The 26627-nt window shown below is 47.8% G+C and overlaps 3 protein-coding genes across 3 annotated transcripts; all 3 read right to left on the bottom strand.

The window, feature by feature from the left end:
• Positions 1-11185: 11185 nt before the first annotated feature.
• On the bottom strand, positions 11186-13816 carry LOC309576421 (G-protein coupled receptor 35-like; the record flags this gene model as incomplete). Its single annotated transcript, XM_082287704.1, is given in 3 exon segments — positions 11186-12147; positions 13524-13638; positions 13640-13816. Coding segments are annotated over 3 exon segments (1254 nt in total).
• A 4611-nt stretch (positions 13817-18427) lies between these two features.
• On the bottom strand, positions 18428-19453 carry LOC309576604 (G-protein coupled receptor 35-like; the record flags this gene model as incomplete). The annotated part of the gene is given in 2 exon segments (XM_082288013.1): positions 18428-18517; positions 18521-19453. Coding segments are annotated over 2 exon segments (1023 nt in total).
• A 4899-nt stretch (positions 19454-24352) lies between these two features.
• On the bottom strand, positions 24353-25285 carry LOC309576828 (G-protein coupled receptor 35-like; the record flags this gene model as incomplete). The annotated part of the gene is made up of 1 exon (XM_082288376.1): positions 24353-25285. The coding sequence occupies one exon, from the start codon at positions 25283-25285 to the stop codon at positions 24353-24355; it is 933 nt and encodes a 310-aa protein (XP_082144502.1).
• Positions 25286-26627: the final 1342 nt, after the last annotated feature.

Here is a 26627-nt window from a genome sequence, read left to right as displayed (position 1 = left end):
TTACTGCTGAGGGGGGCAGAGAAGTGTGCTTGCACACTTGGAGTACAGATCAATGTAATCCCAGAGTGGCACAAACCCCTCCCTTGGCATGAGTCCTCCTCATTCTCTACAAGTGGACCATAGCCCTTTACCAGGTGGTAGAACCCTAAATTGCTTTATTCCACACCCACTTTAGCACAGGCTTGTTCCCTGATCTCACCAGTGGCTACAGCTGACTGAAGTCAGGAACTTCCCCATACATCACTGCACCCTATAAAAAGAAATCCAGCAAGAGAGGGCAACAAAAAATGGGGAAAAGAAAAAAGAGATGTGAAAAGAATTAATGTCATTTTCTTCAGATACTTCTTTGCCAAGTATCATCTGGAGGCCAGAGTAAGCTGTGCTGAAGCAGTCCTTTCTGGGTTATTGGCTTATCACCAGGGGTGAAAAAATGCCTATGAGAATTGTTCTTTTTTTAGATTAGCCCTCTGAAGCAGAATGGAAATTCAACATTTCTCGGTTATGGTTAGACCCTGCTTCCCATCCCTTCTCCCATGATAGTGAGCAGAGTGAGAGCATGAGCACAAAGGCATTTCAGAGGAGCTGAATACATTTCAAATGCATCAAAACTGATGCTAATGCAGTTTGCTTCACACTCATGTTTCCTTCCCACCTCCCTTTCATTTAATCCCAACTTGGGTTTCCCTCTTGCCCCAAATCCCTTTTGGCTTTGAGGTGAGCTGAGGTCTCCCAGGCTACCTGCACAAACAACTGTGGGAGGAAAGAAAGTAGCTAAAGGAGGATAAGGAAAAACATTTAGGAAATAAGTTTTTAGGTTATTTTTCTCTTCCAAATGTGTTAGACATACTGTGAATGAGTAATTTTAAAAGTCTTTGTAGACATCCAAGCAAAGGTGTAAGTTCCCAGGGACCCTCCTTTGGGCAGACCAGCAGAAATCTGCCTCAAATACCTTTTCCTTCTAAGGTGCCCTTCTTCCCTTCCTCTCCCAGGCATGCTGGAGTTAGTTTCAGACAGAGGTGAGGTTCCCCTTTAGTGGTTTGACACTTTGTTCAACCCGGCAGTGTAACAGCATAACTCAGGCCTTTTGGAGAGCAATCTTCAGCTTTGGCAGCTCTGGGTGTGTGCAGATGTTTTCCATTCAGAGCAGTAGGCAGCTCAGGATCTACCTGGTGGGCACTGGCTGCACTTTGGCCCCTTTTGCTCTGCCTGGTGTGATGCTGCACCAAGCTCTAGCAGGTGCAGGGATGTGCTGACTATGCTGCAGAAGCCAGATGTGGATAGAGTGGTTAATTTAACGTGTTTCTGTGTGCTCATGGAAAGCAGAAATGTCCCTGGTGGGCCATTTTACATAAAGAAACAGTCTCTGGTTTGGGAGGTTCCTGAACTACAGGCTGCAGTAGCCTGGGAAAGTATCCAGTGGTTTTCCAGCCTGGCACAGCAAGGATGGTGTTCCAGGGTCCAGGGCCCTGCAAACCCAGAGTTGCCTGGGCTCAGGTGCTGTAGACAGCCAGCACTGCAGCAGGGGGACAGGGACAGCATGGGCTCTGCTGGATTTCTGCTTCCTATCAGCCTGAGCACAACTGGAAAAAACCCTTGTGGGGAGGTGACTTGTAGGGTGAGAGGCTGATTTCTATGCAAGGCTCTTCCTCATGAGAAGGCAGTGAGTTCATGCACTTGCAGTCTTTCTCTGGCTGCCCACAACCAGGAGCTCTATGCTGAGAGGGGGGGCCCAGGAGCTCACAGAAGTTGCTAATATGGTGTGGCAGAGTTGAATGTGAGACAAAGGAAGAAGTTCTGGCTACCAGTGAGAGAAGATGATTGAGTTCAAAAGACCCAGAGTGAAATTTCCTCAGACACTTGAAAAGGCAGCTTAGCACAGAGATTAATCACTATATTAAAAAAAAAAAAAAAAAAGCCTACTTTTAGTCTGAAAGTCCCATGTGGAGAATATTAGTAAATCTTCAAGTTCATGTGGAACATCTTAGAATTGGGAGTTCAAGAAAAAGCAGCTTATTTAAAAAAAAAAAAATCTATAGTCAACTACCCATGCTCTCTGCTGACAAATATTAGTCATGGGGAATTCCCAATTTCTCTGGTTTTACAAGCTTAATGCATTGGGAAATAATTGTGTTTTATTTTCCCTGACTGCATGCTGCAGCCACTGCCATGTCTGCCATGTTTCTCCTAGATGTGTACATGCTTTCTGTTCCTCTTATGTCACACCATACTTTTTGTCACCAGCAAGGGGGAAAAGGCAGAAAAAGGAGTTATTTTCTCTTTATTCTGACTGATGCATTATTTAATTTTCCACTGGAGACTGAGGTTTGTGTCCACAATATTTCTCTTCAAACCAGGATTTTAGAAGTTATAAAGGATCACTCATGGAGACTTGTTCTTTAACCATTGCCTTAAAATGAAACCTCAGATATTTTTTCTTTTTTTTGTGACAACTTTCTGGTTGATTGAACTTCCCTAAGTTACTGAAATCTATGGTTTTCTGCTCTTATATGGGTCATTTATTGAGCCAGATGTGCTGGAAACAAACCATTTAGTGGCTTAGTCTTTGCTGATCAGAGGCAGGCTAGAGAAGCAAAAGGTCAGAGGAAGAAGGTTGAAAGGTGGTTCCTCCTTCATTTTGCAGGTTGGTGGTTGGTAATTTGTCAGTGGAAGTTGGTAATAAAATAGGTTAGTGAGGGATGCTGTGCAGAAGCAGGGACTCGGCGCTGCAGGGTGTTTCACTCCCCCATGGCCTGGTTGGAGGGACAGACCTTGAATAATCACTGCTCCATGTGAGGAAGAGGATTGCTGGTTGGGGTCTGTTAACCACTCGCCTTCCTCTCTCTGCTGCTTTTTTTCTCTTCGGCTGAGGGCTGTTTTGTCAAGCTGTGACAGTGAAGGGACTTTGCTGAGCCCCAAAACACTCTGAATTGCCAGTGCCCGCTTGAGCAGAGGGTGATTAATGGTCTTGTGAAACCACACTGACCCTGCACTGAGAGAGGTTAGACTGGTCTGTGTTGTCACTGGGAAGGTGGGTGAGTTTGCACCAGAATAAGCTGTAAATGCTTTAGAGAAAACCAGTGGATCGTCATCAAACCAAGGCCCCAACCACCTATATCAGCATTGCTTAGAAACATCTTTAATAACACAAGGGTGAACACAGGCCTGAGGAAGAGCTCTGGCACTTCCTGCCCTTGTTAATTCACCCTGTAGAGAAGAGAAAGCATGTTTTTACCTTGCATGCCAAAATGCTGCTGTTTGCCAGGCCTGCTGCTTATCCTTCACGATGTCCCTGCCTCGCAGCAGTGCCACAATCTGCAGCATCAGGAGAGCATCTGGTGGATGGGCAGCAAAACCTGCTGCAGGAAGAAAGGGGCTTGCACAGCTCAAGTTCACTGGTGAAAAGAAATGTGTTGTGGTTTCAACTTCTGCCTTGGCAGATTCAGGCTGTCAGCATGCTCACACCTCCATGATGACAGCTGGGGCTGTAGGTGCACAGAGCAGCCTGGAAAGATCCTGACTTTGGTGGTCCTGTTTGTAATAAATCTATTCTGACCATTTCATCTTGGCCTTAGGTTAGGAATGGTTATTCTTAAAAAAGGAAAGGGAGTGTGAGACAGTGCCAAAGAGACAGATAAAAGTTGTGTGCTTCTTGCAGAAAAGTATTTTTTAAGCTTTTGTTTGTTTGCTTGCTTTTAGTGGTTTTTTTGCTTTCTATCAGATAAATTTTGCTGTAGTTGATAACACACCAAAAATGCCTTGGGCAGGGATGACTGATCCATGCTGGGGCAGGATGCTTGGCACTGGTCAGGATAACTCAGTAGCAGCAACCAGTTGTGACCACCAAAATCTGCCTCTGAGTGCTGCAAAAGCTGAGCTGCTTCTGGGATCATTTAAAGAGGATGATGATGACAATAAAAGGGGAAAAAAATCCCCCAGACCTGGAAAGGGTGAGTCCAAATGGCTGATGGAAATAGCCATAGTTTTCTAAGGAACCTCTTGTTTCCCTGTTTAGTGGCCCTATCTCTGCACACCCAAGAATTTGTCATGAGTCACCTTTTCCATAGCCAGTAGGTAGATTAGTTTTCTTACTGTTGAGATTTTTTTGGTTTTGTTTTGTGTTGTTTTGGGTTTTGTTTGTTAGGTGAGCTTTTTGGGTTTTTTTTCTTTTCTTTCTCTTTCTTTCACTTGCATTTATGGAAATTCTTGTGGTGCACATGCTTCCTCACTGGGAACTGCAGGCTGGGTTGGAAATATCACAGGGCTACGGAATTAAACTGGCCCTGCAGACATGGGAACTTCCCTTCCTCCTCCACGGTAGCCTGTCCTCTTTCATTGCCTCATCCTGCTCATGTCCAGCTTTTCCCAAGGGAGGGGGAAGCCACTGTGTCTGCAGCTGGTGGCAGAGGAGGAAGGGTGGTTTTGCTGAGCAACTGGATCCTGTGTGATGGTTTGTTGGTAAGTCCATCTTCTGGCATGTTGTGGTGACATTGGGTGACCCTGGCAAGCACTGGATTTTGATGAAACAGAACAACCTGAGGAAGGAAAGCCTCTGAAAGATAAAACTGCTGCACAGTTCACTCTCTAGAACGTGTCATTACTGAAACAGCAATTTCTAACACTTGGTTTTCCTCTGGACCTTGTTCCCCATTTCTCTCCTCTGAGAGCAATATAAGGCAAAAAGACAGTTTCCAGTTGCAGCAGGATCCTGAGACTGGCTGGGGGTGAAAAGTGGCACTGGGTTGGATGATCCCCATGACAGAGTCTGGAGGAGGAACGGGAGGTAAATGCACACCTGGAGCCAAGGGAGAGCATTTATTGCATCATGGATGGGCCTGAAAGAATACCAGAGCTTTCCTACGCATCCTTCCAGGGAGAAGAGGTTTGTGGGATGGCTCCAGTGCAGATCCAGGAATGAACCATGCAGGGGGAGAGGCCAGACCAGTGCCTGTGCTGGGGCCAGGCCGTGCAGACCAGTACCATTAGAGCCAAAAGCAAGGAGCAAAGTGTGTGTGCTGCACGGGGGAGCTGCGTGTCTCCTGCGACCCCAGCTGAAACCTTTGCACTGTCAGGGCCTTTGCCAGCACTGGGGGGAAAGTCTGAACGGCACAAAAATCAGCTTTTGTGATTTCTTTCTTCTGTCTATGCCATTTGATGTGCTGTGCCTTTGTGCAGCTGGAAACTGAAGAACCTTGGCCAAACCCAGACGTGACTCACACTCTTTAACCTCTGCCTAATGCAGCCCCATGCGAAAGCAGAAGGTCCCTCCTTGCATCACTTTTACAAGGAAAATAAAACTCTTAAAATGTTAAACAGGGAAATGTTTCAAGGGAAGGTAAAGTGAGAAGTGAGCATATGTGTTTATGAGGAAGAGGAAAGTGTTGAAATACACTAGTGAAAATAAGTCAGCCTGGCATTCACTGGCAAAAAAAAGCCCATGTGAATTGATTAAAAAAAAAACCCAAAGCAATCAGAAATGGGTTGGATTTCATAACTGGCTCCAGTATTTTCACTTGAAATCTGCTTCACAATGATCATGTAGATAAATTGTCATCAGAAGCACAGTCCAAACCTGGGCTGAGTCTTTAAATGCAAATTCTGGGAAACCTTAACCTTTTCAAAACGGAGTGCTTTTTCTGCTGTGCCTGCATCTTTGTGGGAGGCCTTTTCTCTCTCTCTCTCTCTCTCTCTCTCTCTCTTTTTTTTAATCTTTATTTTTTTTGAAAACCAGCAGGGAATGCTGACAGGTTAGGATCCCTGTCCCAGGCAAGCAGGTGGTGGGATCCACTTCTTTTTCACTGGGGGAGGGCAGTAGGTGTCCAGGTGGTCTTTCCCTGGGCAACCCAGCAGGAGCTGAGCATCTGAAAGCAGGGGAGCTCATTGCAGGGCTTCCATTTCCTACACTGTGCTTTGCCTAGCAAGGGAGTTGGTAAAGCCTGTGCCTCTACTGAAACCTTCCTGCTGCAAGTGAAATAGATCTGAGGCCCCTGATGTGAGGGGTGAGAACATAAGAATCTTAAAAAACAAACAAAAATCCCCACCAAAACCCAAATGTGTGTATCTGGAGCAGTTTTGTTGTATTTCAGCTGGGACCACTGCAGACCATCCATCCCCCAGGAGTCAGGAGGTGAGATCATCCCTTGCTGCTCTCAGCCTACTGAAAATATCATCTGCTCTTCCCAAAGGGGCAAAACTCACCATTTGAGTCCAACCAACTGGCAAAAGAAAGAATTCCAGCCATGTTATTAATTCCAGTCACTTACCTTTTATTATTGCCCAGTTTATTTCACCTTTAACATGTTTCAAAGTTCTGTTTCTTTAAAAACAAAACAGAAGCCACACCCACTCCCTCTCTAAAATCACTGAAGCGCTGTGAATATAACCATGCGACTGGAGATGAAACCCTGGAACTGCAGTGGCAGAGAGCAAAGATCCAGTGGTGGTAAAGAGCCCTGACTGGTGGGTGTGCTCCTCCCAGGCACAGAGCCTGCTCTGGCCCCTGGGCCAGGCAGCGGGGACAGGGAGCAGCCCCAAGGGCACTCCAGCCTGGCACGGTTAGTGCCCAGAACGTGACAGGAAGCAGCCTCGGAGTGGTAAAATAAAGGGCTTAAATCTCCATGATTGCTTAGTTGTCAGTGGGGGAGGAGAAAGGTATTGGAGTATCAGCTGCATTCTTCCATTCAGCAGAATAATCAGCAAGGAAAGGAAGAGAGCAGCAGTAAAAGATGTTACTGTTAAATTAAAGTTTAAACAAGAATCCCTTCCTTCCTTCCTTCCTCAAGATCGCTCCTGGCTTTCTGCCTGCTCTGGCTGCTGAGCAAATGCCCGTTGCTGCCTTTCTGCCACAGAACCAGATCAGATCAGGCAGCTCCTTTCCTTCTGCCACCAAGGGCTCTTCTCAGGAAAAATTGTTAATAACCTTTGTGACAGGCAGAAGTGTAAATGTAAGCAAGTCACTAAATAAGCGATGCAGAGGAGCTGTGTGACCTGTGAGGGGTGTGCATGATGGTGTGGTGGAGACATGGTGTAGAGTCTCTGCTGTGGCACTGAGAAAAGCTGGTCCTTTGGTCCCCAGTCAGTGCAATGTGACTTTTGGTGCTCCTGGAGCCTGATTTTGTATGGCAGCATAGAGCAAGGGTTTAACAAGGGACTGTGGGCTGTGGTACCCACCAAGGGCAAGAGGCTTACAGAATTGCACTTGCAATTTTGAGGCTGATGGAAGTCAGGCTTGAAATATCCGTGCCAAATTTATACTGAACCAAAGCAGGCTGGAGAGCCAATGGCCAGAAAGGTAGAATTAGAGAGTGTTCACCTTGGTAGAAAAATGTTAGCAGGCAGAAATGGAATTCTGAAGTCAGTAAAGCAAAGCTGCTGGCAGACTGCTGCCAGGGTTTCTGATGGACAGGACTGCAGATGCACAGCCTTTTAGCATGTTAAGGAATGAGGAGTGCATGGTGTCAGCCATGGTTCCCAGCTGGTGCATGCACTGCCACACGGGACAGCTCATCCCCTTAGACGTGGTGATGTCTCTGAGCCTTCATTCAGAAACTGAGAGATTGCTTCTACTTCAAGCTAACGATAATGAGCCACCCCAATTTTCACTTCCTCAGCAGTGTCCTCTTTTTCTGTCTTCGATAAAAATGATTTTGAAGTATGTCACAGCTTTTTGGTAGCAGCTTTCACACTTTCCCCCCACAATTGACATTCAGTTGAACTCTCATTTTTCAGTCAGCCGTCCTGGTTGGCAGCAGGGTTCGTTTAAATTGTGACAACAAAAGAAAATGGAAAACCCCAAGCAAGAAATCTGGTGTAAGATGTTAGCGGTCCTCTGCCAGCAACAACATGAAAGTCAGAGAGAGGTTTAGATGTGTACCTGCACTGTGTGTGTGTCCTGCCTGTGCAGCTATCTCCACTGCTGCAGCTGCTCTACTCGTGCTTCCACCTGGTTTTGTAACATGTCCATTCAGTGTTTTTGACAGGTATGACACTCGCTGCTTCCAGCTTTGTCATCAATTCATAGAATCATAAATTAATATAATGTAAGAGATGCCCGTGTAAGAGATGATTGTGCTGCCTGTGTCCTGCCTCTGCCTGGGGCCAGCATGGCCTGATGAGGGCAGGATGAAATCATGCAGGTTGGGAGATGCCTGCTCAGCCAGTCTGAGAGGTGGAGGTTCCAGCCCTTCTCACACCTGTGCCCTCATCACCTGGCAAGCACAATGCTGGTGTTGTCCAGACTCGGCTCCAGAGAAATCTGGGAAATCTGAAAAACAGAGTGCATCTTATACTATGAAGGTTAAATTGCACATACTCGAAAGCTGGAGGATGTGGAGAGAGGTTTTTGCAGCAAGATAAAAGCAAGCCAGGCAAGGCCTGCACCGTCTGGATAGTTATGATCTGCCCGTGTGTGGGGTGAGGGCTCTCTTCCTTCCAGGCAGTGGTGGAACAATCAGTGTCTTGTTGGCAAGTGCTTGGATTCCCCTCGTCTCCCAGAGCTTTCTGAGCCCACCAGAAACATCTCTATATCACTGCTGCCTCCTCATTGCACCCTTACCTCTTCTCTGTATGGGTGGGAGAGCTTGGCCAGGTGGGTCATGAATTTAGAGGACACTCTTTCTACTAAATCAGCCCAAAAGCTCCAGATGGGAAAAGCAAAAGACAATGAATAAACAGAACAGAATAAACCAGTTTTGTAGCTGGGGAGATTGAGGGGGTTTCTTGGTCCTATTTCAGCAAGCACTCTTGAATCCCGGACTGCCTTGCCTGAATGGGGGAGAACAGAAATTTCAGTCCTACATCAAAGGGATAGTTTTTCTAAGAGTGAAACATGCTGTGCTACCTCTTTGCCCTCAGTATGCCAGTTGCTCCTGGGCAGCCATCAGGAATGGCGGTGTTGGTCCTGCTGGGGATGCTGCAGAGGTTGGCTGTGGCAGTGACACCAACCCTGCACTCCCTGCCCAGCACCATGTCGAATGTGCACAACCCAACTGTCTCCTGCACAGCCCCTCCAAGGCTCCCCCCCTCTAAACCTTGGTAAGCACCTGAGGGCTCACAGATGTACAGAGGCTCTGCTGTGAGGTTTCTGTGGGGAGGAAGCTTGGCTGCCTCAGGCCAGGCATTCATGGTGTGCGTCTCTGGGCGAATGGCTGTCAGAGGAAGAGGCGTTACTAGAAGTTAGGTGGGTTAGCAGAATGTGCTCGGAAATGCTTTGTTTATAGGCTGTTTTGTATCTCCCCCACCCTTTTTATTAGCGGTTAGTGGAGTAGAAGTGTTTTTTTCTTGCCCATCTAAAACAGCAGTTTTGTTTGTGCAGAGCTTTCACCTCTGAGGAGCGCACATCCATGCTGGTGAGACTGGAGGTATGGAAAAAACACGCTGGCAATCAGGTTATCTCTCAAATCACTGTGCTCTCACCATATAAATCCTATACTGGGGAGGTAATCTCAAATATCTGTTGAGCTTTACTGGGGAACAATCCATCAAATCACAAAGGTGCATATGTTATACAGCGATACAGGAGAGCCATCAGCACACAGGGCTGGGGAAGTAGGGTGTGAGCCCTTCTGAGCAGGGCCAGGGCCCTGCCACCCCTTGAGCTGAGCCAGCAGCAGATAATCCATCTCTGCATGCACAGCATCCTTCATTGCTGCATTGATCTTTTCAAAGAAAATGAAAGTGCAGAAAAGGGGAGATAAACCAACCTCCCTAAAAGGTCTTTGCAGCCAGAGCCTCTCCTCCTTTCCCTCCCCCTTGCATAGTAAGCAAAGGAGACATTCTGCTTTCAGATTTTGGTGATTACAGTGCAGATATCCCCATTTCTACCTGAATCTCTGGCAAGTGTGCTGAGAAGCCTGCATCCCCTCAGGAAACTGTCAGGGCTTTGCTTACTATCCTGTCCTGCAAAACAGCCTCTGCCCTGGTGGATGGAGGGCTCTGCTCAACCACGGTCTGCAGCAGGGGCTCTCCTTGAGGGGCTTCCTCCTTTTGGAATTGCCTTGAATAGCAGGAGACACAAAGGCAGGGCTTGGTGTGGGAACTGTAAGGATGTTTTTGTGGCAGCACTTTTGAGCCCAGCACATACAGGTGGATGGCAGCCCAGGCTGGGGTCAGGAGGTGTGAGTGGAGGTGTGAGTGGAGGTCTGTGCGTGGTACATTCCAGCCCAGGGCATGTGGTCTGAGGCTATGTAGTGGTTTTAACTGCTTAGGTGTTTGTGGTAAGTGCATCACAGGGTGGGATGCGCGGCTCTGCCATAGAGAATCCCAGTCTCAGTTGGAGCTCACACCCTCTGCCCCTGGCTTGGACAACAGGGAGCCATCCCTCCTGAACAGACAGAAGAGCAGGTCCTCTGACACCCAACCTCCCACCTTTTCCATTTAACTCATTAAGAAACTGACTTCCATGCTAATGACACAACTTTATTTATGTTGATTTCTTTGGAACAGCTTTGCTGCCACTTTCTTTAGACAGTGCTTTACATTATAAACTTGAATAAAGTCCTAATACAGAGTCCTTATTCTCACTGCCCTGCACCAACTCTTCTATTTAATTTTAATGCCATTTAACGTAAACATTTTTGATATAAGTTTTTCCCCAGTACAAGCAATTGCAATTTATTCTGACCTTGTATTGTAATGACCATTTTGTACCTGTTACATTGCTGTAAAGTTCTCTAAAGCAAGCTACATATGCCTTTGCTATGGGATTGTGCATTATTAGCAACTAAAAGTCAGTATGTTTGTGACTTATAGAAACACCATCCTTTCTTTTTCTGCATGGTTTCACTCTGATTTTTTTTTAATTTTTGATATTTGAAATAGCCTGTTTCTTTGTGATAACTGCACAAACACTGATCCGAGATGGGGATGAGGGACAAAACCCAATCCTTTACCATTGCCTGTGCTTCTTTTGGGTTTCCTGAGAAAATGAGACAGTGAATTTTTGGCAGGGGAAATCTAACATTTTACACAAATTTGCATAAGGCAGAGAATTGTCAGCAGCAATCTCGATCATTAGATTAGGATCTGGAACGCTGTGGTTGTCTGAATCAGAGCTGAATCATGCATCTGAATGTTTCCCATTAGTAGTATGTCCCTTCAACCCACTCTAATAAAAAGCAAGTGTGAAACCCTGCTAGTGAGTCCCAGTTGAACACAGCAAATATAAATTGTGTGCTGTATGTGTTTTGCATTAATGTGTTACATGTGGGAGCTGAATTTCAGCTTCTTCACTGGATTCAGATTCGGACTTTGCTAGCTTGGAAGATGCTTCCTTAAATTCCTTGTTGACAAAGTAGTAACAAATGGCATCCAGGCAGCAGTTGGTGTTTGCGAGGATGGAGGCAAAGTGGACAAAGTTGTTAATGCTCTGTATTGCCGAGCAGTCGGAGCTGATGGAGTCCATTATGAAGCGGAGGAGATGCCCGAGGTAAAGAGGCAAAAAGCATACAATGAACACAGCCATGTTTGCAGATATGATGTAGACAGCCTTCCTGGTTAGCTTTTCATTGTGACAGTTTCCATTCCTCTTTCTCATGAGTTCTGCAATGGTTCGTATGGAGCAGTAACTTAAGATGACCAGCGGTATGAAAAACCCCGTAATAATGGTACACAGTGTGATCACCGAGGGCGTCACAGAAGATTTCTCAAAGCAAAAGTCATCTTGGCTTCGGTCCTCTAAGCTTTTAATGAGGGAAATCTCACAGATGATGACTATCCAAAGAAATCCAGAGGCAAAAGCTGCCTTCAGCGGTGACCTCAGTGCCTTGGATCTCAAAGGATACTTGATTGCAAGATACCTATCAGCAGCTATGAAGGTGATGATACCGATGCTCATAAAGCGGTTCATGAAATAGCCACCTTCCAGAACCAGGCACCATGCATCTACCTTCAGGTGCTGGAACTGGGACAAAGTTTTAAATGGCAAAGTGAAGAGCAGCAAGCAGTCAGCCACAGCCAAGTTGACCATGTATACTCTGGTTTCTGTCCATTTGCCAAGTTTGCAACAGAACACCCACAGTGCCAACACATTCAGCACAATGCCCAAAACCAAAACTGGGATGTAAACACACAGCTGGACAAGCGAAAATACTTCGTAGGCTGTGATATTGCAGCTGCTGTGGTTCATTTTGGGGGTATCAAAAGGTACAGTTCCTGCAAAAGCAAATAAAGCCTTTTTCAAGGGAGGTTCTGGACTGAATCAGTGATCAATACTAATTGAGAGAGTTCAGGGCTTTACCAGCCATGAAAACCTGACAACTGAGATGGCTGTGCATGGCTGGTTGTAGGGTACCTGGTGGGAAGAAGAGGGACAGGGACACAAGCCTGATCAGTTGTGAAGGAGAGAAAAACGTAGACTCTCCCTGGGTCCCATGCGGGGAAGACTGCTCCTGGAGGATGGCAGGGAAAAGAGCTTGGGCCCCTATTTTGGCTCAGAATTGGATCAGGCAGCAGCAGATATCCTGCAGCAAGGAGTTATGTGAGCCATTGCAAACATTTAATAATGGAAAGGGGATGCCTAAACCCAGCTCTCATCCCCTCCCTTATAGCAGGGCTCAGTGCAAGCCAGCCAGAGTCCTCACAGCTTAAAATGTTCCAGGACATGTGTAGCAGAAGGACAGCTGTCCTCTCCTTCAGTCCTGAGATGTCTCTGCATCACCTCTCATTAGTGATACAAGCAATTATTTGTATACCTCTTATTAGTATATCTCTCACTAATTTCATCTGCCATCGAATCCTGTACTCAGAGGTCTGCAGTGAGAATTGGAGAACCTTCACTGCCTTTCAAGGATTGTCAAAGCTGGTCTTTATCCCAGAAGTATTACAGCAAACTGCCACAATTCCAAGACAAAAGAAACTCACTGATGCCATGGCAGGAATGTGATCAGCAGCCATGTGAAAGAAATAAGCTGTGTTTGGTCTAGTGGGTGGTTTCCTCACCTTGGATCTAAGGGCAATATTGCTGTTTGCCCTCCAGCTTTGGAGGAGTTAGTGCAGAAGCACTTCCCAGGTGCAACAGTTCATGGACAGAAAAGACCCAGGATGACATGTCTTTGGGTTTCCCCTGCAAGGGAAGTGTACCTCCATGGGTGAAGGTTCCTGGGTCTCAAAAGCATCCCCAGCGAGCAAACCATTAAAGGCAGTGCTGCAGCATTTATGTGCATCTGTGGCTCGTGGTTAGCCTTGAAAATCATGCAGCAGAAGAATCATGCCAGGAGACCTCTGAAGAGGTGAGGGAATGTGGTACAGCAGATACCTGCAGAAGCTCTGTCCTCTGGACATGAGAAATGCGTTACAAGCCCATAAGATATAAGGGAAGATCATAACAGGGAGACCTAGCAAAGGCTGAGACAGCCCTTAAGCATCCAAAAACATGTCAGATGTGGCCAGTATCAAAATGATATTTTGAAAATACATCGGCTCCAGCCCTCTCTTTCTCCATCACTATTCTGGTGTCCCACCATGGCTGGGGAAAGGTGATGCCTTGCAGAATTCAAATAACCTTGTCAGTAAATAGCCAGGAGAATTACCTGTTCTCTTGCTGTCCTTGGAGAGAGCGAGTTCCTCCAGCCCAGGCGTGGAGCGCTGTGCAGGCACGATGAGCAGTGCTCCTTGCACATGACCAGGAAGGTGTCCTGTGATAACCAATTTCTGGTGGCTGTGAGAGCAGCAACGGTGCCTGAGGAAGCACCCGTACCCCTCCTGAACATTTCCCCAGGGTAGAGCTTCCTCTGTCAGCACTGGTGTGGCTTGTACCACCTCCTGTTGACTGAGGAGCCTGCGAAAGTCCTGCAGTGAGGTGAAAGGCTTGTCTGCTGTGCATCCCTGCAGCAGTTCCTCTGGTGATGGAATGGCTTCAGGTTTTTCCTTTGCTTTACTTTCCATTGCCTGATGTCTCAGTGGGCAATGCCTGTTGACACTCCTTGCCCAACAGACTGTGCTTGGAGGGGACCCATCACCCTGGAAGGTCCTGAGGTCTTCTCTCTGCCTTCCAGAGTGCCAGCCCTGCTTGGATTGGAACAGGAGTGGCTTCTGTTGCCACACTGGCTGAGCCCTGGGACAGAACAGCCCTAACAGGCCCCCAGTCCTGCAGCTGTTGGAGAGGTGAGGGCAGTGGTTTGCAGGCAGTTTTGTGATTGTTAAGAAGTGTTTCACTCTGAATCACAGTAGTTCTCTTGTCTTCCATAGTTCTTCTCAGCCAGCAATTCTGAGAAAACGTGGCACCATGACCCTGTGACCTGCTGGCTTTGTGACTGTTCTGTGACTGCAGGCACCTGCTGCCCAGGGGCTGCTCTTGGGCTCCCCATGGCAGCATATTTACCAGAAAAGCTCAGACAAGTTGATCAGTGAGCTTAAAGGTCCTGATATTAGTGCCTTGAATTGCTGTCTTAGGCAAATGTATTTCCCCTTTCCACTTTTCGCATCATCTTAGACAAGCTTCCAGAGTTTTTCTGCATTGTCTGTCTGCACATCACAAGCCAGCCCTTGAGAATAATTCCGTGCCAGTGTATAGCCAGTGTAGAGCTTACCTTATAAACCCCCTTTCTTTGGGGCGGCTTCTTGGTGAATGCTTACAAGTAGTTACTGACATATTAATGTGCCCAGCTCATTGATCCCCAACCAACAACATTCTTATGTCATGGTCCTTGTTGGTACTTTAGTTTTCAAAGTCATCCAGCTTCTGGGTTGTGATAGCTTCATCACTGTACAGAAAACTTTGCATCATCCTCAAGTGTTGTTCACACACTCCTCTTGTCTATGCCCCGGCAATCACTAGTGGTATAAACCACGAGCAGTCAAAATCAAGCTTGGAGGGGCTCAGCTCATAACACGTCTCCAGTGTGATGGTTCCCATCCAGAGCTTGGTGCTGTGGTTGCCAGATGAGGGTCTCATCAGCCCAGTGAGGTCTCAAGAGAGGGACAAGCCATGTCACCAGGCACAAAGCAGCTGGCTGTGAGCAGCAGGTTCATCAGGATGTGTCAAAGCAAACTCAACATCAGCTACCAGTAGGCAAAGCTAGGATGAAGTGCTGTCCGTGGAGAACTTACATGTCTCCTGCTGAGGCTTTTGGGTCTTTGCCTGATTCCTGGCCACCGCTGAATCACGGTTCCCATCATTCTCTCCACCTCGTCTTCCCATCAGCCACCCTCGTCTGCAGCTGCTCACGGTCCCCTCCTTCCATGCAGTCACAGGTTTCATCACCCCTGCCATGGACCAATGATGCTCACTTGGTATTTCCCCTGTCTCTGCAGTTCTCAGCCTGTCTCAATGCCTGTGAGTGCTGTCACCGTGTGGCGCAGTGGAGGTGACACTTGTGCTGTGTTCTCACTTCCCTGCTGGCAGCTCTTGGGCAGAGTATTCCGGGGCCCAACAGCACTGCAGAGCACTGGTGCCTGTACAGGCTGCAGTGCTGCCTGCAACAAGCTCCAAAGGACTTTGCACTGACACCAGAATCCACCACATTGTGCCTGGAAAAGTGCTTTTCTTAATGAAAGTAGTCAGTGGGGTGAAATATTTCTGTAAGGTAAAGAACCACTGGTACAGCCTGCTGACAGACAGATTGATGGGCTCCTGCCTCCTTTCCCTGCCAGGGAAAATCTCCATGCTCCCTGCATCCCAGAGACTGTGTCCTGCTGGCTGCAGCTGCTGGTATATCACAGTGGGGCAGAGCCTCTGGCAAGATGGGAGGGGTACCGGGACCACCTCCACACATGGGAGAGGGACACAGGACTCTGGGCCACCCTGCAGCACTTGGGCTCTGCAGTGCCTCTGCCCCGTGTGTGGTTTGTTTCCTGGTTTTCTCACGGCAAGATGGGATGGCGCAACATCTTGACCAAAAGAGAACTGCGGGGCTCAGAGCAAAACGTATCAGTGTTATTTTTAGCATGGACAGCCTGTGAAATGGCAGTGTGAGGCTAAGCACACCAATCCCACACAGTGCCCAGCCCTGGCTGTTGGGGCCGTTTCCCCTTTCCCCTTCCTCAGCACTGCACGGAACTGTCTGTGGCAGAAAACGCTGTCAGGGCTCTCTGTGCTGCAGCCCTCCCCACACTCCTGCAGCAGCAGGGACCAGCTGCCCACACACTGGGCAGGGCATGGAAAAGCCCGTGCTTCCCAGCTGCCTGACGCTGCTTCAGTGCTTGTGGCATTCCCTGGAGGCTGCCGGGCAGTGCTCACCACTGGAATAGCTGTGCTGAGCCAAGGAAACAAAGCCAGAGATACCTCCAACACCTGAAAGCAGCACCCAGCCCACAGCTCCCCAGTATGTGTCCTTCAGTCCCCTGGAGCTCAAACCTCTGGTAAGACCTCAGGTTTCAGGCCTGCCCAAATGCCACCAAAGAGCAAAATACTGTCTTATGCCAGCCCCTGCCTTCCATGCATAGGAGGGCCAAAAATGCTATATCCGATGGCTACTCACTCAAAAGCAAGATTCTGAATTACTTTGTAGCCTTTTCCTTGTGTTTTTGTTCTTTTTTTTTTCTCTCAAGCCTGAAGTGGAAACCATTATTAGCATTTTTTTCTTTTAAGGGACAGGAAAGTTATATTTTGCAGAAATGTTGGTAAAATGCAGTGATTCAGCCTTGCTGCTTGGGGCAGCTGATGGACTTTGGCAGCTGTGGCTGGTCCCCACTATCATTTCCCAGACTCTTGTGCTAGGAAATGGAGAAGATTTGGGGATAAGCATGTCGCCATCCTCCTGGACTGCTATTGGATGGTGGCCATTAGTTTGTTGTGGCCCAGCATCTGATAACTCATCTGTTCCATTTACTGGGAGCTCTCAGGGAGCTGAGGCTTTGTTCAGACTGAAGAAGGATGCCAGAAACCCATCCTAAACTTGACATATAAACCAGATAATAATTTTTGTTCAAGGTAGAACATACATCTTCAGATAATCAGAAAGTTCCTTGCCCATCTTTGGGTTTCACTGTTAAGTACCCTGCTGTAAGGCAGATCTTATATCTTGGAAAAAAGTCTTTTTTCCCAATCTCTAATATAAGTTTAGCATTAGTAGAGGACTTTGATGTATAACAGTAATAAATGAATATTTATTTATAGATATATTACTGTGACACACCTTTATTTTCACTTGCAAATGTATGGATTTTTTTGTTTTCATACATTCAGTGAAAACAGCAGAAAATATTATGTAACGATGACAGGGATTGAGAAGTCAACTAATTTCCCCTTTACAATGAGAAAAAGGAACACTTACACTAAACCATGAGACCTTTATGTGAGGCCACATGTATAAAAGCATTGCTGTTCTGTATTTCAGAGTGGATGACCTATTTGGAGCCCCTTGGAAACTGAACAAGTTCTCCTTGTCAACTGGGAGAAAACATGAGCATTACTGGATCTGCAAAAAAAAGCACATTGCTTGCTTTCTAGATTAACAGTAGGTTAACAGCTTGATATGAATCTTCATCTCTTTTTTCAAAATAATAAAAAATTTCATAGTAATCTTTTTGGAACACGCATTCATTATAAGCAAGGTCCCAGAAGGGAATCCCAGATCCAAAAATGTTTTTGAAGGCCCTCTGTGCTGTTTCTGAAGTGGAAGTCCTTTTTCTTGCTGAACACCACTTGCCTGGATAGTAAGTGGTGTCTGTCAAGAAGCCTCTTGCTCTCTGAGGGTAGTTAATTGCAACACATTTGTTGATGGCTACGAGGGTGACAAGACTCACACATCTCCTTAAGGAATAGATGGTTGTTAAGATCAGGCACTATTTGTCTCCCATATCTTTTCCTGTCTTTGAAAAGAGAATTTAGAAGGCAGAACAAGGGCTAAACAGTGTGCAATGATTAAATTGGTCACATACACACACAGGCCACTTGCTCTGTTTGCAGTGAAATACCAGTAATGCCAGAGCATTAAAAAATACAGCAGTAAAGAAAATTGGGACATAAATTATCAGCTGAATGACCTGAGTAGTTTCATCTGGTTTTACGGCACAGTGGCTCACTGCAGCTTCCACCGCGTTGTCTGCCAAAGAATTGACACAAAGCAGGTGGATCTAATGCTTGGATATGGGATACTTTCTGTGCTGGGAATAGTCCTTTGTGTGTTTATTTGACCAAAGTCTAGTCAGTGGTTTCAGACTGTGATCTGAACAAGTGTCACTACATGGTGACAGACTTGTAGGGGAACTGTATGTCAGTTGTCACTAAGGAAGTTAATTGCCTCTAAGTTTAAATGAGCAGAATATGAGCTTGCAGTCCCAGGAAGAAATTTTTTAGAGGTTTGAAAGTCAGAAGACACTGAAATTGAAGGACCATGAAGCCAACCAAGACAAGCTGTCACCAGGAGGCGCCTGGAGCTGTGATGCAACGATACAAGACAGTAGTCAGAGCTGGAGTCAAGTCACTGAGGACAGCAGGACAAAATTCAAGTTAACATCAGACCCTTTGGAGGGTCTGCACATATGCCTATTCCTACAATGACTGCAAATACTGTAGGTGGTTCCTATTCCCTGTGCCTGAAAACTTCATGGCACTTAACACCTGCCGTGCACTACACCTTGTTTATGCCATCACTTGATCCGTGGGTGGCTGTGACTCTTCACTTTGGTTCATCTTGGACCTCATAAATATACACTTGGGGAGCATAGAAGAAAACTCTGGAAATTCCTTGGCTGCAAAATAATAGCAAAATGCATCCAAACAGCAGTTACAATTTGCTAAGCATGCAGAGATCTTAATACAGGTTGTAACTCCCGAGAGCAGAGAAGAAGCTCCAGCAACTTGCATTGCAAACCTCAAGAGCAGTGTGATGTAGAGAGGTGAGAAACAGGCAGTGAACACACACAGATTCACAGAAACAATGTGCACAGCCTTCTGGAGTAATTTTGTTTCATAAGGGTTCGTGGCCATCTTCTTTTTTAGACATCTGATGACTTGTACGGAGCAAAAAATCACAATCCCTAAAGGAATAAAATACCCACAGATACTGGAGAATAATGAGAAATACATAGGTTGACTAGATTTTCTACGAAAGCAGCAACCTTCCCGGTCACTGTGAAGTTGTGGATACAAATTGGAAACAATTATCAGTGTTATCCAAAGAAAGCCACAGATAGAAGCTGATTTCAGTGGGGATCGAAGAACTTTTGCTTTTAGAGGGAACTTGATTGCAATGTATCGATCAATCGCAATCAGGGTGATGATAAGGATGCTCATAGGCATGTTTGTAAAATAGATGTTTTGTATGGCAAAACACAGCCGGTCTATGGGATGTTTGTACTTGGTAAAATACAGCAGGAAAGGCAGGGTGAAGAGCAGGAAACTGTCTGCGATGATGAGGTTGATCATGTACACCTTGGTCTCGCTCCACCTCTTGAGTTTGCAGCAGAAGACCCAGAAGGCAATTGTGTTCAGTGGGATCCCCAAAGTGAGCACTGGGATGTAGACAACCAACTGAAATAGCACAATGCCACGCTCCACTTCAGTGCAGTTGCTCATGGTGGGCCGTCTCTGCAAGGAGAGAGTGCAGGCATGAGACTGAGCTCGGCGACTGGGCTGGGTCCTGAGGCAGGGCCCCCCTCTCATGGCCCTGCAGCTCCTTATGTCCCTGCATTGCTTATGTAGGCAGCCTCTGGAGGGATTCAGTGGCTCATCAGCGCCATCAGTCCCTCAGCCATCCAAGTTACACTGTAACTCACTGCCAGCTAAGACAAAAACACAGAGACAGCCCTCTCTTGTAGCTGTTGTAGGGTTAAGCCTGCCTCACCCTCCCTCCAGTCCTGGCATGAACAGTTTGGGTCACAGCAAGGCAGAATGGTAATTTTTGTGGTCCCTTACCTTCGCCTCCACTGTGGTTGTCAGAGCCACTGGCTTTAGGGCAGCCCACACCAGAGCTGGGCAGTGTTCCCCATTTGCCCTCTACAGCCCTTGCTTTGCTGCTGAAGCCACCCCATGGGTTTGCTCTGGGTCTTGCCAGGCCTGAGAACATCCTCAGGGCTTGAGCCCTTCCACCTGTGGGGTAGCTCAGGTGGCTTTGCTCCCAAGGGCAGTGGGAATGCTACTGCAGGCTGCCCCCGAGCACAAATCCACTCCTCTGCTGGGGAGGAACAGCTCAGCAGGTGTACCACTGGCCCTAGCAGTGAAAGAAGGGAAAGTGAGCACATGTGTCTGATCTCAGCCTTCAAAGGTAGGAAGACAAAATTTTGCTATGTCAGGAAACATGAATCTGAGAACTTAGACTATCTCCTGCTCTTCCGTTAAATATTTCAGGGCATTCGCCACCAGCAAGGAGAATGAATCAGACTGTCTCTGCAGCTCAAAAAGGAAGTGTTTACAATGAGCCAGGCATGGAAAATGCCCAGATTCCTACAATCTCTCACAAATGCATTGCCTTATAAGTCAGCAGCATCTAAACATGTATATGTAATTTGTAGAGAAAATACATGATTGCATGAAGTAAGTGAAATGTTCTTAGTGTCCAAGATTGGGAGGCAGATCTGACAATCCCAGAGGGAAGCACACCACCTGCCCTAACACCAGAACTGGTACAGGAATACTGAACCACAGGTGTACAGTCATTTTTAGGATGGAATTTATGGAGAAACTAACATACAGCTGGTGCCCTAGTGCTCTTGGGCTTTCAGCCTCATAGGTTTTGGCCACTCTGTGGTTTCAGCCTACCCTGCAGCTGTTCCCCAGCAGCCTGCTGTGGTCACCTTGCAGTGAAAAAGCCACTCTGCCTGCATACCCCTGGCCTGAGGAACAGCTAAGCCCACTGGGCTGGACGTCCCAACCCCACTGAGTCCCCCATTTAAGGACAGAGCTGCTGGCACCTCCCAAGGCTGCGTGCTTGGGGCCAGGTGTCCCCACACTTGAGGAGACAGCATGGTAAGAAGCACTAATGGGAAACCTCAGCAAGGGGCAAGGACCCCCCTGAATGGAATGTAGCTGCAGAACAGTGAGGCAGAACAGCTGTGAAAGCAGGAGGAAACCAAGGCACCCGCTGCTGACGGACCCACCCTTATGTTGGCTAGCAGGAGCCTTGGCAGGAGGTGAGAAAGCACACCCTGAAGGGCCGAGCTGAGCACACTGCCACGTACCGGTGTGGGGCAATTAAAAGCCTTTACCTGCTCCCTGTGAGGCCGACAGGTGGGTTGAGTCCTCAGAAAGGCTGCAGGGTACACGCAGTGTCTCGGCAGGGAAGGAGATCCGAGGCGGCCACAGGTGTCGGTGCGGGGCACAGCTGTCCCGGGGCCGGCTGCCACAGCCCGGCAGCGCTGAAACCCAGCAATGAACTCGTGCACTCCACAAGCGCTTCATTTATCATCTGCTCTCCTGGCAGATTCAGAGTCTCTGGTGCCCTCTGTTGTCCCGCTTCCAGCAGCTCAATGCTTCACCGCCAGTTTTTCCACCCAGAGTGCACTCCTCCTCCTCGCCTCACACAAACCGGCAATTAAAATTTAATATTTTCAGTCGTGGGAAAACAATTTCTGAAATAAAACCCATAATGGTTGCAAATTGCCCTTCTGGCGGCAGAAGGTTCCCCAGGGAGCCCGGCAGGCTGTGCAGCCTCTGGTGCGGTTGCAGAGGGTGCCCCGGGCGGGGACAGTGACCTTTCCGAGGGGGCAATCGGTGCTTGTGCACCCCGTGACAGTGAGCCCAGAGACCCAGCTTGCTGCTCTTCGGTGTCTTTACAAGCAAGGTGACAGATATTTTGGGCTGGCTCCCCCTCTGCACAGCAGCCAGGAGCGTAACACTGCTCATCAGCATCGCTGGGAAGCCAGGGCTGGTAATGACCGCCACTGCCCACCAGGCATGGGCAAGACACACTAGTGTGGCAGTGAGGTGCTGGGACCTTTAGGAACATGGTTAGGAGCATGCCCCAGTGGTATTTCACAGACATTTTGATGGTTTTTTTTGCTGTCCACTGGCTACAGCAGTTGCAGTCCCATCTCTGTGAGCCAGCTGACAGGAGCCAAGCTGACTCCCTCAGGATTTGTCCCATTAGTTCTTGTCTTTGGAGCTGTTGTGGTTTGACACTGGCCAAATGCCAGGCACCCACGACAGCTGCTCACTCGCCCTCCCCTGCCACAGCTGGGCAGAGGAGAGGAAAATTTAACGAAAGGTTCCTGAGCTTGAGATAAGGACCAGGAGAAAACACTCCAAGGGAAAAAAGGCTCATCTTACAGATACAAAGTGAGTTTATTACTAACAAAATCAGAGGAGGATAATAAGAAGTAAAATAAGCCTTTAAAAACACCTTTTCTTCCCCCAGCACCTCCCTTCTTCCCACCAACAGTGCAGGGGAGAGGGCATGGGTGTTTTGGTCAGTTTGTCACCCGAGGTTTTCTTCCAGTGCTCAGGGAGAGGAGTCCTTCCCTGTGAGCCCGTGGGGTCCCTCCCATGGCAGACAGTTCTCCCTGAACTTCTCCAGCGCGGCTCCAATCTCAGGAGCAGCAGTCCTCCCAAAACTGCTGCAAGGTGAGTCCCTCCTATGGGCAACAGACCTCCCAAAACTGCTGTGGTGTGGGTCACTCTTCCACGGGGTGCAGTGCTCCAAGGACAGGCTGCTCCAGCCTGGGAGCAGGTTCCCCTCTCTCCACCGGGTCTCCTACTGGATCACAGCCTCCTCCAGGCATCCACCCCCTCCAGCACGGGCACCTCCCCCACGGGCTGCAGGTGGATCTCTGCATCCCTGACGATCTCCATGTGCTGCAGGTGGATCTCTGTATCCCCCCTGGATCCCCATGGGCTGCGGGTGGATCTCTGCATCCCCCGTGGATCTCTGCCTCCCTCGTGGATCTCTGCCTCCCTGAGGATCTCCATGGGCTGCAGGGGCACAGCTGCTCCACCACGGTCTCACCAGAGCCTGCAGAGGAATCTCAGCTCTGGCACCTGGAGCACCTTCTCCCCCTCCTTCCCCACTGACCTTGGTGTCTCCCTGTTGTTTCCCTCACATGCTCTCACCTCCTCTCTTCTCTGACTAGAAAAACACTGTGTCCCACTTTGCTTTGATTTTTCTCTTAGATATGCTATCACAGAGGTGCTACCATCACCTCTCATTTGCCCAGCCTTGGCCAGCAGCATGTCCATCTTCAGAGCCATCAGGAATTGGCTCTGCCGGACATGGTGGAAGCTTCTAGCAGCCTCTCACAGAAGCCACCTCTGTGGCCCCCCCGCTACCAAAAACCAGGCCCTGCAAAACCAACACAGGAGCTCATGGTCTCAGAGATGACAACAGCAGATTAAGTACTAGCTGTGGGCTCACAGAGTACTAGCTGAGGGCAGAGGTAGGTCACAGGGGAAAATGTGTTTGTGGGCAGGAAGGACTCTCCCACACTGTCTGGTGCCATGCTCTCAGAATTGCTGGGGCAGAGCTCAGTGCCATTTTTGAGATTTTTCAGTATTCAGAAAGAAAAAAAGCCCAGTTCTAGGGAGTATTTATCCACTTCCGCTCTCCTCTGACTTTTTTAGGTTGCTGGCTCATGGGAAAATACACTTCCCTAAAGGAAATGATAGGGGTGTCAGTATGGGCAGGCTTTGGAAACCCAGCCCCAGCTGGGTTCAGCTGGGGGATGATATTCTGAGCCTGGGCTGTGGCGAACCTGGGGGCTGGCCTGATGCCACAACACAAAACCAGGGAAGAGCAGTGCAAGGGTGGCAAATGCCGAGGCAGCAGTAAAAGAGCCTTCCTGTGGGTGGGAGGGACAGGGACGGCTGCCCTGAGGAGGTGTCTCTGTGCCAGGGCTCAGCAGTGCAGCTGGAGGGGAGCTGGCAGGAGGACCCAGCTCTGAAATCTGGACTTTGTGCCTTTATGGCATTGGACAAGTGTTGCTTTCATCCCAAAAGTGTTCCTTCACACCTATCTGACCTGTTGAGTTGAAGGGCAAGGAGGTCAGGACAGCATAGGCTGTTTTGTAGGGACGTGTACTTAGTACTATGCCAGAACCACCTGAACACCCACCCAACCCACCCTGCCAAAGGAATAGGATAAATATAAACCAAAGTATTTTAATAATGCAAACAGCCTGAAATACTTAATGAGGTAAAATATGGTATATGCATTTTTACATGTTGGCGAGAAGGATCAATAGATTTTAGCTGCAGTATGAACTAAAACAAGAGGCTCACCAGTCTTCCTGTAAGAGTAACAAGTAGGTGCTGGAGGGTTGAATGGAGGCATGTTAACAGCTAATGATCACTTTTACACATCTCTGTGACCTATTTGTTTAACAGAAACATAGAGTAGAAATTGTAGTTAGTAATGCTAAACCTAACAAAGAGCTTGCTAGAGAAAGAGCAATAGTTATCCCAGCAGCCCTGAAGCTGAAGTATTTCCTCTTCATGTTGCAGATGTGGGGAGGTGTGGGTTAGGGGGATTTTGTTCCCCTTTTTCCTTTAGCAAGTCTGTATCTGCAAGGCGTGGGTTGCATCTGTTTTTTGAGTGCTGGGTTTGGGCAGTAGAAAGGCTTCATGGAACTCCCTGGTGACAAAGTAGTAGCAGACACTATCGAGGCAGCAGTTGGACGTGGCAACGCACCTCATCACGGAGGAGAAGTTCTTCACGACACGGAGCAGGAAACAGGTAGCTCCAACGCTCTCCATGATGAACCTGGCAAGTACCCCAAGGTAGGCTGGCAGGAAACATATTAGAAATACAATCAGATTTGCATAAATAATGTGTACGGCTTTCTGGATTGATTTCTCCTCCGGTGAATTCTTATTCAGATGTTTCTTGAGGTTCCTGATGACTTCTGTGGAGCAAAAGGTCAAGATTGCTAATGGGAGAGTGAAAACGAAGAAAATGGCCAGGAGGCCGAGAGCAGCAGGCATGGGGGTGTAGGTCTGGAAGCAGAGAGCTGCGTGTCTCTGCCAGAGCTGGACGGTGGCACTGATTATCACCAAGACCCACAGAAGCCCACAGAGGAGGGCAGCCTTTGATGGGGACCTGAAGGTCCTGGCTTTCAAGGGGTGCTTTATGGCAATGTATCGATCAATGGAGATAAATGAAATGATGTAGATGCTCACTAACATGTTGATAAAATACATCGTCTCTATAAACCGGCAGAGCTCCCCTCGGGCTGACTTACTCCAGAGCAGATAAATCATGGAAGGCAAGGTGCAGATGACAGAGAAATCTGCAATGACTAAATTGATTACATACACTCTGGTTTCTGTCCACTTCTTCATCTTGCAGAAAAACACCCAGAAGGCAAGAATATTAAATAGTGCTCCAAAAAAGAAAATGAGGCTATAAAGGACAAATTCAGTGAGGTGAACATGGTGATGCAGTTCTAGATTTGTGGTGCTGCAGTTGTTGGACACATTCATTGTCCTGAGTTACAGATGTTGTAAGATGTTCTGAGACCTGAAATGGGAAAAGACATGGTAAGACCTCTTAGTAGCTGTAAGAAAAGCACATATAAGTACATATGTCCTTTGTTAAAAATGTGAATTTGAGCTTTACAGAGCTGTCTTTCTCAGTCAGCCTGTGCCATCCTTTGGCATCCTTTGTCAAGCTCTGTTCATGTTCACTCTGTTTATGAGTATCTCAGGGTACACTTCCAATAGGACATGGCAGACAGCCTTTATTAAACAGGGAAATCTTGAAGTGTGTGAGGGCAGGAGGCAACATGGCACTTAGAAGAGCCCCCGTCGGCAGTGTGCACATCCTGTGACAATGGGAACACTAATTCCTTAAGCCAGGCTGTGCAGATGAAGTAAAATTACCCTTAGCTTGGTGTTAAGCTAGGCAGGGATTGCACCAACCAAAACTAAAGCCCAGCACAACCTATGAGCAAAAGCTCTTCTGTCAGTTCTGCGGGCTTTGGATTCAGATTGGGGATGAAGGGCTGGGAGTGCACAGCAGATGTCAATTGATAGGCATCCTCATGCTCTGGCTCTAACTGGGAAGGTTTCTGAGCCTTTGGACCACCTTGTGAACCTGGAGCTCCTTCTCCAAGCTGAGGAAAACAGCTGAATCTGTGTTCCTGCTTTCCCAAAAGCATGCTAGGAATCGTGAGGGTGAGTGAGGTATGCTGCTCTCCACCTCACCAGGAGGGGAATGGGAGATGGAAGGATTACCCTGATTTTAAGCCCATTTGTTCCAGGAGAGAGTATGAGTCTGCAGATGCAAAGCAGAAAGACACATGTGAAAGAGGGAACACCACTGCAGAACAAGGAGCTCGCTGTTAAGGGCTGTGTTGGATGGCTCCTGCTTCAGGCAGGCATCCAGCCACCCTCAGAAATCCATGGTATAGGTAGTAGCTATTGAGCCTCTGTCACACTGGCTGCAAGATGTTTTGCAAGAGTATTAGTTGTGTGAAGAGTGTGAGCTCATGGGCTGATAAAAATCATCTTTTGTCAGACCCCATCCTGTGCAAAGTGGCTTCATGTGACGTGCCCATGGAACAATTCTCCGAACTGGTGATTCTGAGTACCTGTCACTGGATTTCTGCTTGCATCCAGACACACTTCGGAAAAAAAAAACCAAACCTTTCAATGTAAAATAAGTTTTTTACCACTCTAACAGGAGAGTGAAGTGGGAAGGGACACAATGTCTGCCTGGTTAAGCAGTTACTTGCCTCCACCAGCAATGCAGACCTTGTGGCCAGTTGGTGAGGGCACTGCCTGCAAATCAGAATTCAGTTCTGAAGTGACTGAAAAATACACA

The sequence above is a fragment of the Coloeus monedula genome (assembly GCF_965178545.1).
Source record: "Coloeus monedula genome assembly, chromosome: 10".
NCBI lineage: Eukaryota > Metazoa > Chordata > Aves > Passeriformes > Corvidae > Coloeus > Coloeus monedula.
Note: the sequence above shows the minus strand (reverse complement) of the source record. Positions and strands in the feature narration are given on the sequence as shown.